Below are 11,523 nucleotides of genomic sequence, written 5' to 3' on the forward strand. Positions count from 1 at the left end.
GCTTTTTACTGGTTTATAAGAATAGCTGGTTGAACAAGTAATGCCAACTGTCTTTGTTGCCCTGTGGTTATGCGCCGTTTAATTAGTCGAATGAACAAACATCAGGAGCACAGCTCTATTCCATTCTCATACAACCGACCAGGTGTGTCTTCAGATAACATCTGAGACATTTCAGGTAAGAATTAAAATAATAGAAAATGTTTTTATTCAGTTTAAAACAGGTCCAACAGGCAAGCGAAATGTAGCAGTATATTCACTTTTAGACAACACAGGGGAAGCCAGTGAATCAAGAATATTTACAGGCATAGAGATGAAGTGTTTAAATTAGATATATCCTTGTACTGTGTTCAGCTGCACAAACTCATTTTCTTTAGAGGACAAATGCTGTTAAAATGTCAATGCTGTTTTTATGGCAGGTATTTCAACACCATTTATGGCTCCAATCCAACTTCAACTTGACATTCTTGTTGGTCATGTACTGTGATAACAAATGAGCAATGTGTATCAGCAGCATACAGATGGTACAGCGCACCACATTAACCAGCATGCTACTGCTTTCTGTCAGTTCCATCTATATGCAAGGACACCTCTCTGCCTACCAAGTGCACAAAAACTAAAGTACAGTACTTTGTATAAAAATAGACCAAAACAAGGCAAAATGTTGATTTAGACTGAGGATAACTGTAAATAACATTGCTGCAAGAGATTAACAATAAAAATACAGAAACGGGTATATTTACAGATGTTTTGGAGACAACAGCTGTTGATGCTTTGTACAGGATTTTCTATAATTAGTGCTCTTTTATTTCACAGAGCTGTTAAGGTTGAGAACACTTCATATAAACTGGGGGTTCAGAATCTGCAGGATGTGATGCATTTACTTTTTCTGGTTAATAGTCATGAAAGTCTCTAATTTGGAGACACAAACACTATGTTATTACATGTTAAAGCAAGCCAATAAATATCGTTTTTATCCAGAAAAGCAGTTATAGCCAAATAACTATTCTGTGATATCTGTGTGAAAGAAAACTATTTTTGTCCAGAAGTGAGAATTAAGTATAAAAGACAAAGTCTGTTCACTGTTCTTGCGTGCCCCAGGAAATATAGTCAGGCCTTGTTGCTGCGCTGTACTCGTCTACCAGCTGTTGGACAACTTCCCTCGAGTTGTCCAGCTCATCAAAGTTGTCCTTGAATATGTCCTCTTTGCGGAACTGCTCCAGGAAGGCCTCGCGCTTACGCAGTTTGTCGTACTGCCTGCATGTCCGCTCAAACAACTGCGGGACAGCAAAAAAGAAAAAGTGACATCAACGCTAACATCCCAAAGTGAGAAAAGAACCAAAAGGTTCTTTTTCAGATTTTTTTTTAGAACAATCACACTTTCTGTTTTGTTTCTTTGCCTTGGTGTTACGGGAAAGAAATGAAGTCTATTGCATGACTGAAACTTCTGTGTAACACTAATTTCCCCTTGCTTTAATTTTGGAACCTACATTCATGAGAAAACAAAGCACAGCAATATAACCACCAGTAAAGGCTTTCTAAATCACCTTAGATTGAGTAATATAATGAAATGACATGGCTATAGCTTCTTTTAGTTTTACAACTCGTTTTAAACCAGTAAAAAGATTACTTAGTTTTGAGGAAATGTCTTGTTTGGCAGCATGATAATCCAAAACCTAATTTTTCCTGGAATCCCCCATGAAATGCTGCTTGGGCAGCTCACTGCATATCCTCAACTATGAACAAGGACAGATTAAGGTCTCCACTACATAGCTACACACTGGAACTGAACATAACTTTCCAATATGCACTTACAGAGGAGATACTTGTGTGGTTGGCCATCATCAGGCCGCTGACTCGGTGAGCTGAGGGCAGGTACGGGGACTTTCTGGACAGAGCCACCTGGATGCTGGCGGGACCCCAGGGAATAAAGCTGGCAAGTTTACGTTCCCGGATCCTTTGGAGGCTTTTATGTACCTAGAGTCAGTTCACATATGTTTAAATATAGTCCTAACATAATTATGTTGGATCAGTTCAACACCTCAGACAACAGATGTACAATTGTACCTGTGTTGGGTCAACCTCCCCCTGGATGATGTTGAGGATGGCGATGTAGCAGTGGCTAGGCTGCCTCTCTCTTCCTGTGGACACCATCACATTCTTGGGTTGTAGGAGTCTCCTCATCACGTCCAGCACTGTGGTTTTCCTCACACTAGCAACCTGAGACACAGCAGGGTGATTGATTTCAAACGCAACACCATCGGGATTATTTTCTAATTTCACACGCATCACAAGGGACGCAACTCACCGACTGGTCAGTAGTGAGAGGTGTGTATCCAGTCATAAGGAAGTGGAGACGGGGTGTGGGGATGAGAGATGCGATCAGGCCAATAAGGTCATTGTTCATATAGCCTGGGTAGCGCAGAGTGGTTGTGCTTGCAGACATAATGGTGGAAACCTGCATGTATGAATGTTAAAGCAGACATTGACAAATTAAGCTCCTTTGAAATGTTATTTGTGCACTATATGCTCAATAGCTGTGTTTAAAAGACAGATACTTTATTGATAGAACAACTAAAATTATTGATCAGCTCTAGTGAAAACACAAATTTTTCATCTTCCCACAAAATAATAAAAATATATTATAAAAAAAAACAAACAACAACCACGCACCCAAATGTAAATCAAACCCTAAGCTTTTCTTTTTTTTTGCCACTTGGCCCTAAAAAAAGTGTAGCTCAAGTCAAGCACTTTTAAACTGTTTGGAAAGTGAAGCCAAGTGTGGTTCTTTTCAAGAAATCTGAAATCCATTTTAAAGTTCAACTAACTTGTCAAACTAGTTTGTGCATCTTGTAATTTCTGCATTGAGCGCCACGTCTCGCGCAGTCTGTCTCAACATTTGTCTTTGTTCAAATACATCAAGGAAGACTGCAAACTACACCTATAACTAAGACCTGCTGACTAACAACCAAAAAGAGAGGCAGAGGCTCTAACACAGTGTTATATCACTCACTCACCAGCTGATTGATCTGGGAGAATGAGGGGTTCTGGATATGCAGCCTGTCGGTGGCAATCCGATTTAGAGCGGTGTTATCCAAAACCACCTGACGCACAAGCACAGTTCACATACAAAGGGCAATGATTAGACAAATGAAGAGGAAAAACAAGGGAGAGGGAAAAACTCTCCAGCAAAACAGTATAGTGAAAGCCAATACACTACTACAATGTTAAAGAAAGGGTGAGAGGATATCGCAGTAATGATGCAGTAAAGGAACCTCTTAAGAAGCAATACAGTGTGCTGTTGTTAGAGGAGTTGAATATAAAAGACACACTGTACAGTCTCAACAGAGGGACCAATTCTTGGGCAGATTCTATTAGCTCTGCGGCTAATTTAATCAACATGGGGGCCTTATGCAAGACCCTGGAGGAAGTAGGTATTAAAGGGGAAACACCATTAGACTGTCAGAGCATCTCAGACTAATACAATCACCAATTCAGGACTTAGATTTAATAAGTTCGATATTAGATAGGATTTGCTAGGGCTCAAGGCTGGCACTCCAATTTGCTTCTTTATTAGCCTGCTAGACAAGTAGTGAAGCAGCCTCAAGAGTAGATCTTCAACAAAGGAAAAGACAGTCTCTATCTGTCAGTAGCATCATAAAACAAGATTGTGCAATTCAAAATATAAACAAAATGCCATAAAAAGCATCCATCAAAGGCACCGTCAGCAATTAAGCTGTAGTGCTTAAAGCCAAGTGTCACATAATTTCACTTTAAAAGACAAATTACAACAGAGTAGTCAAATTGGGGGGAAAATATTTAACAGTTTTTGTATCTGTGTTATAATGTCACACTGAAAAGTTAAAATTAACATAAAACAGACCTTAAAGAAACCTTTTCAGTGAAGTATGGGTTCCTTATAAAAGGAGATAGCTACAGTAGTATACAGACTTTAAGTACTCACTGGCCACTTTATTAGGTATACCGTGTTAGACTCCCTCTGGCCTTCAGAACCACCTTAGTTCTTCATAACACAGATTCAACAAGGTGCTGGACACACTCCTCAGAGATTTTGGTCCATATTGACATGATAGTGTCTCATAACTGCCGCAGGTTTGGCCTAGCCCTTCTTCCTCTGACTGCTGACAAGGCATTTTTGGAGAACTGACACTCCCTGGATATTTTCCTTTTCTTTTTGGGGGGGCCCCATTCTCTGTAAACCCTAGACATCGTTGTGTGGGAAAAAACCCAGTAGGTCAGCAGTTTCTGAAATACTCAGATCAGCCCATTTGGAACCAACAACCATGCCGCATTCAAAATCACCTTTCTTCCCCCATTCTAACTCAGTCATGTTAACCAAGTCTAGATGCACAACATGCATTGGGTTGTTGCCATGTGATTGGATTTTTAGATGTCTGCATAAACAGGAAACTAAACAGCTGTACCCAATAAAGTGGCCAGTAAGCACATGTTAAGACATCTCATCTCAACATGTTAAATTTTATTGGGTGGAATAGCTGAACAATTTGGTTTGTTTTAACTTTATTTTGCATGGCATGGTTATAGGGTTTCCAAAAATGCTGATTGCTATATCCCTATGCCATCTTGTGAGATTATTTATGTCATTGGTGTGTAATGATGCCAAGAAAGCAATGGGATTAATTAGTATCCTTTCTTTTTTTCCTTTTTATAATGCTGCTGCTCACCACGCAGTCTGCATTCTGAGTGAGTCTCTTCAACGTCAGCAGTGAGTTGTATGGCTGAACAACCACATCACTCATCTCATCCTGGTTTGGGAAGACTGAGTAAGTCTGAACCAGCTTCTTTGGGTACCTGTGGGACAGAAATTATATATTATTTGCTCGTACTATACTGCAAGAAAAAGAAATACAAGGGATCAAGTCGAGTATGTGCATGCGGACCTGTCATTGAGCCTCTCCAGGAGATAGGATCCAAGCCCCGAGCCTGTCCCCCCAGCAATCGAGTGACACAGGACAAATCCCTGCAAAGACAAAGGATCACTCAATACCTTCAATTTCAAGCTACAGAGTGCGCCACACATGTGTGAACCTTACTGTGAACTCTTCTGAAGCAGAACGTTAAATGTGCCTGTGGGTGTGCAAATGCCTCTTTTCCTCTGCAGTTATATAAATGGGAACGCAGCCCCACCTCACAAATAGGCTCCCTCACCCCCCCAAGACAGCCCAGTAATACCTGCCTTCTTCACTCGCCCGGCTATTATCACCAGACATACCGCACGCCACACCCTGCCAACATACACATGCCCACAGCAGCTCGGCCCACCTTCCTATCCAATGCACACACGAGTGCACACACTAAATAATAATGTGGGGTCATAATGTGAATGAGTTACAGAAATTGCAGACCTTCGAAAGGAAATGCGACTGTTATTTTATGGGAGGTTGGCAGCTGAAGAAAGTTCACCCCAAAAAAAAAAAAAAAAAAAAAAAAAAGGACGCTAAGAATAATAGTGAGGCATGGCTAGGGCTGTGCTGGTTTTAAGATGACAGGCTCTGGCACCATTTTAGCATGCCGTTTCTATCAAGTCATTCATTTCTACATGCATTTTACCACAACAAAAACAAAACGCAAGCCTTAAAGACTGAGAGAAATCATGCCTGAGTAAAATCCACCACTCCATAACAGTATTCAGACAACGAATGGGTTTACTCAGTCTAGACTGAGCTTCACCTCCAAAAAGTCACTGAAAAGAAACACAAATCAACCCCAGAGACACCAAAACTGCCCACGTGACCACAAAGAAAGACAAAATGATCGCAAAATGACAACAAAGAGACACTGAGACACCAACTGCTCCACTACAAAGAGACACAAAATGACCACAGAGCGACACAAAATGATGACAGACATTACCAGTTAACCAGATCGCAAAGAGACAAATGGAACTGCAGCATGACCACAAAACTACAAAGAAACACAAAACAAGCTACAAGGTAGAGGTCTGCGCGGGAATGTTTTTTTAGTCCCGCTCCTGCCCGCTCCCGCAAGGTTTTGTACCGCACCCGACCGCTCCCGCTGTATATTCAGTCTTTGTTCACCCGCTGCCCGCTTAGAATAATTTTCTACCCGACCCGACCGTTCCCGCTAAATTTAGATCTGGTTTCCAAAATCTCACATTTAAATGGGGTACCACCAAAAAATAGAGATAACAGATAAAACTGCAGGTTGTGCAATGATTGTATTTATTTTTCTTAAACAAGATGCATTTATCTGTCAACATGCAACATTTATCTTTTAACATGGAAAACGTGTTGCAAAAATAAAATAAATAAAAACGAATACAGCATTGTGGCCTACTTGTTATTTTTATGTAAAATACAAACGTAACATTTTTCTGTCAACACAGTAGGGAAAGTGTCGCGGAAAAAAAAAAGTCACTTAAAATTGTAAACAAAAGAACAAAATAGTTGGCCACTGCGAAATTAAATGGTTGTTTAAACTATCAGTTTAACGAAAAAATGTCCCAATGTCGAATTCAAGGTCTCTCCTACAAAAGAAAATATGCATATATAAATACAACAATAAACGACATCTCAAAATTATAAACTATTAATCAAATGAACGAAACTTACTTAAAAAATCCAAATTATTTTAAATTTCCATGCAGGAAAAGAATGTCACTGACTGATGAGGGTTTCAGTACTGAACGTCTCTCCTCCAAAATCCGACCACAAAGGCTGAATGCTCTCTCGGAAGGTGCACTCGTTGCCGGGATGCAGAGGACAAATCTTGCAAGGTTGCTCAGGGCAGGGAACTGGGAACTGTTGGAATTCCACCACTGCAAAATGTTTTGTTGACTTGATAATTCAAGTTTCATGGTCCTGTACTCCTGAATCGGAATATCTAGTGATTTTGATCCACATGATTCTTCCTCTTCCTCCCGATCTGAAAATTTATGAAGAACAGTAGGCCTTTTGGCAGGTGTTGGTTCAACATCCTCATCATGTGCATGATCAAACTTTAAATCTTCGATCATCTCCTTGACTCCCTGTATCACATTCTGTCGCCCTCTTTCATCTAACATTCTCAGACCTCGCAGATTTGGTGTCAGAAAGGTTGCTATTTTATAAAGCATGTGAACAGAATGGGATGAAGTGCTGTCTGCTGACAGTAATTCTTTCAGCCGTGTTACACAGACGGTTGCAATTTCAGAGAGCAGAGGGTCTTTTGTGGCTGATGTACAGTGCTCAATTAATCGCACAGACCACGGAAGAACAAGTGAGGCACTGGGAGCTGTGTTATCAGTTTCCAAGTCATCAGTTGCCTCTTTGAAGGGTTTTAGGAATGATACTAGTAACTTAAGAGTACTGATGCTAATGCGTCCGATCTTGTCATAATTATTGCTCTCAGTCAGCACAGATGCAATGTCTTCATACTGTTCCAAGACAGAATTTAACATGTCAAAGTTAGAGTTCCATCGTGTCTCTATGGATTGTTTCAGTGACTTTTTAAGCTTGCCCTGCTGTCCTGAGTGTTTGAAATATGTAACCAACTTTTTAACATCAGTCAGAAGGCTAGCGATCTCTGGAGACTTTTCGATTATGGCAGTACCAAACGCACTGGAGAGAGTCACGTTTAGTATGTGCGCTGTGCAGTTTAGCCTCGTGTATTCTCGTAAGGCACTGATCATGTTGGCTCCACGATCTGTGACAAAAATAATCTTTTTGCCCATGTCTGTCGCATCAATGCCAAACACTCTGAGATTCTGCAGCAGGTGCCTTCGAATGTTTTCACCTGTCTTTGAGGTGCTTGGGTCAAAAGGGGCAGCAAAAAGCACTCTTGAATGTAGCTCAGATTGCTCATTAACGTAATGGATGGTTGCAGACAAAAAGGACGTTTTTCGATATGTTTCTGTCCATATGTCTGCTGTAACAGCGCATCCAAACTTCGATATTGTTGCAGTGATTTCCTCCACAACATGTTTACGTAGACTCTGAGCCCTCATTTCAACATTTCTTGACACCGTTGTGGGGTGTGGTAGTATCTCACAGACATCGAATTTTCCTATTCTTGCTGCTGTGTCGACCAAATGTTGGGCCAGCTGTGTGAAGCCTTTTCCAGAGATGGTATCATACGGTCGAATGTCTTGGCAAACAAACTGAACACATTTGTCTCTGGTTTCTTTTTTAAACTTCTCTGGCACCAGCAAAGATTTAGTAAATGCCAGTTTTGTTTGCCCCTTTGTGATGGGACATGAGTGCCGCCTTAAACCTGAGGTTCCAGTCTTGTGACTGCAAAAGGGTAAAACTTTGAGGCATTTATCGCATTGTACAAAGGGTAATTTTTTTCCATTTGCGTCTATGACGCATGAAAAAGACTCCCATACATCAGACTTGCCTGATGTGGGTTTCCTTAAAGTAAACTGACCGTTGTCTAATCCCAGCTGAAAGTCCTTCAAGGAAATTGCATCTTCAGTTTGCTCTGCCATGTTGGTAAAGCGCGCTCTGATGCAGGTGATGCGCGCACAGAGTCACAGACTGTGCAAGTAAAATGCACGTGCAAAAAGCACTGATCCATGCGCTCAGTGCGTGTAACAGGCGTGAGCACTGGCTGTACCAGTGCTCAATTAGAATGAGGAAATCACAGATATGCTGTTCCGAAAAAATGTCGGGCACGCTATATTTTCAGACCGCCCGCTCCCGTTCAAATTACACCAGAGTTACCGACCGCTACCGCATTTTATTTGGAAATTTATTCCCGCGCCGCAAGAAATCTGGTCGGGTCCCGCGGCTCCCGCGGGACAGCCGCGGGAATGCAGACCTCTACTACAAGGTGCAAGTATATCCATATCAGACAGAAAATCCCTGTAATTTCAACAGGTTCAAAAGTAATCCCCTCACATTAACAACAAATACCTGACACTTTAATGCATGAATAAGGTTTAGGCTAGTTTCAAGCTGCTCTTAAAAATGTAATATTTCTACACACATCCATATCAATTTACTCTTAAATCAATTTTTAAAATTCCACACTGCCACAGCCTCAATCGTCCCAGCCCTCTGGGATAGTCAGTATGTGATAAAAGATAAACTTGCCTCCAAGCTGTCGCTGCCATCTGCCTCTCTGTCAATAATGTCGAAGATGTCTTCTTGAATTTTTTTTCCCTAGAGGTAGAGAATCCAGAGCAGATTTTAGATGTGTTATTAAATTTTTTATTGAGATTAATGGGGTAAGGGTAAAAAAAACAAAAAGAAAAAAGTAGGTTATATCAGGTGATCACCTGTGCATAACCACTAGCCCAGTTGTTCCCAGCACCTCCACCATGCTCAGACAGGTAGATGTTCTCTGGGTTGTACAGGTTTGCATATGGGGAGTTAAGGATGGAGTGGATCACGCGGGGCTCTAAGTCGAGGAGAACTGCACGAGGGATGTAGTGCTCATCGTCAGCCTTTGGGGTTTTAATCAAAAACAAGCGGTTAGATGAAAACACTGCAGTGTTGAGCTTGTCGTCTCCCTGCAGGAGCTTGGTTCTTACAGTTTACGATACAAGCATGCCACCTAGTCGCAAATAATATGATTGCACTTCAGCTGCATAGAAGCATCATCACACTGGAGACGTTGTACACTCTGCGGTGCAGAAAATGTAGGCTGATTGTAACACATAGCAAGAGACTATGTGCTACGAAGCAGAATACTTCTGCTCCACTTACCTGATAGAAGAATACATCCTTTCTGTCGGTCCCTTCTGTAGCAAACTCCTCAACAATCCCCTCTGGACTTATGCCATGCTCAGCACACAGCTGCTTCCAAAACTCAAATCCGACTGAGTAACAGGGAAGGGGCACAAGTAAACAAAACATGTTCATTTTGACTACTCAAACTGGTACAACTTTACTCTAATTGCACGGATGCCCGTTACCATAAAATGCATATCATAAAGGCACCTGATGGTAACCACACAATATGCACAAGTTAACATTATGTTTATAGACACTATTAGTCAATTGGTAAGCTAGGATACAAGGTCGTTGTTTCTGTTACATTTAAAGTTAGCTCGACTTATTATTAGCAGTTAGCTACTGTCGTTACACAGCAGAATACATGGCAATCTGATGACATCTCGCACAGCTAACAATAAAAAAAGCTGTAGCGGTTTCAACGCTATCAACGTCTTTGCACGTACTTTGGTTTCCGCACTGTCCGAGCTGAAGCGTTATGATTTCCCGCGGCATGTTCCGTCTTCAGTCGCCCCTTATTTAGCTAGCTCTTGTAGTCTGCCTGCTAGCTAAATAATAGAAGAAAATAGCCACTGCTTTCACACCGCTTCACCTCTGCCCGCTCCTTCCCGCTTGGTCCTGCGGTGACGCTTCAAGCAGACTTCTTCTACTGTTGGTTAGCGAGTCGCAAGGCGACTCTAAACGTGTGCTGCCACCGGTCGTGTCGGAGTGTGTAGTGCTGTAAGGAACCGTAAAATATGCCTTACATCATCTGTCAACCTGTCCATCACCAATGCAAGCAAGAAGGGGCTCAGAGACACTCTTACTGCACACCCCAGCTTGCTTTGTTGCCTGGTCTACACAATGCAACTCTTTCTGACCGTCTATATGCTTTTCAATCAAGACTCTGAAAGCAAACATCGCATCTGTATTGTTCTTTTTCATTTTTAAGCCAGACTGCAGCTTCCTGATCATCACCTTTATTCAATTTCTCTTTCCCATAGCTTCATTGTATGGCTTATCAGCTTTTCGCCCAAGTAGAGCTTTGAATATTATCCCTTGTTCTTGAAAATGTATACCAACACACTTCTCCATTCCTCAGATTCTCCATTCTCCAAGATTGTGTTAAACAATATGGTTAAAAAATTCCACTCTCATAGACATCTCCATACCTCCACACTTATGTAATCTTGGCCAACTGCCTCTCCACTCTTCATCCCCTTCATTCTCTTCATAGCTACTTCCTCCTTACTAATCCTCTGCCCTTCCTGATTCACTAACTGTCCTCCATCTCTCCCCTCTGTTATTTTCGTTATTCATTAGCTCTTCAATGTACTCAGCACACTCTTTAGTACAGCTTCCATCTGTAATCAGTCTAACTTGCTGCACATCCTTTCATTATAAACATTATATAATAATAATAATAATAATAATAATAATAATAATAATAATGTTCCCCTTGTTTGTATTCATCAATGTCATTATAGAATGTGACCACAAGGGGACAGTGTAGACACATTTTAAAATGCTCAACTGTAAGCCCACTGTCTATGAGATAAATTACAGTAGCTAAATAAACAGGTATACAGTTAAATTTAGATAATTTAGACAGGGAAGTAAAGTTCTTTTCATAACAAGCCGTTTTCATTAATAGGTCGTAAGTAATGAATTGTACGAGATGATATTTTTAATAGGCTTAAAATCATGATGAATAAAGAGGGAAGAAGTGGGTGGTTGTGGACAGCTTAATCGAAAATGGGTTAGGTTTTTGGTGTGGAAAATTACAGTCGCAATAGCGCTTTCATTTTCAACTTTGCCGACGAAGTGC

The 11,523-nt window shown here is 41.1% G+C and overlaps 1 protein-coding gene and 1 long non-coding RNA gene across 2 annotated transcripts; both read right to left on the reverse strand.

Moving 5' to 3' along the window:
• Positions 1-176: 176 nt before the first annotated feature.
• On the reverse strand, positions 177-10,499 carry tubg1 (tubulin, gamma 1). Its single transcript, XM_082529226.1, has 11 exons — positions 10,163-10,499; positions 9,690-9,802; positions 9,260-9,427; positions 9,075-9,143; positions 4,920-4,999; positions 4,704-4,830; positions 3,015-3,101; positions 2,306-2,455; positions 2,065-2,217; positions 1,813-1,974; positions 177-1,274 (listed from the first exon to the last, which is right to left on the reverse strand). Exons 1-11 carry the CDS (start codon positions 10,209-10,211, stop codon positions 1,077-1,079), a joined length of 1,356 nt encoding a protein of 451 aa, XP_082385352.1. The 5' UTR covers positions 10,212-10,499; the 3' UTR covers positions 177-1,076.
• LOC309704188 lies at positions 6,199-8,416 on the reverse strand. Its single transcript, XR_014276163.1, has 2 exons — positions 6,612-8,416; positions 6,199-6,526 (listed from the first exon to the last, which is right to left on the reverse strand). It is a non-coding gene; the product is annotated as an uncharacterized lncRNA (long non-coding RNA).
• Positions 10,500-11,523: the final 1,024 nt, after the last annotated feature.

This window comes from Aulonocara stuartgranti (assembly GCF_965226115.1).
Source record: "Aulonocara stuartgranti genome assembly, chromosome: 4".
In the NCBI taxonomy this organism is placed as follows: domain Eukaryota; kingdom Metazoa; phylum Chordata; class Actinopteri; order Cichliformes; family Cichlidae; genus Aulonocara; species Aulonocara stuartgranti.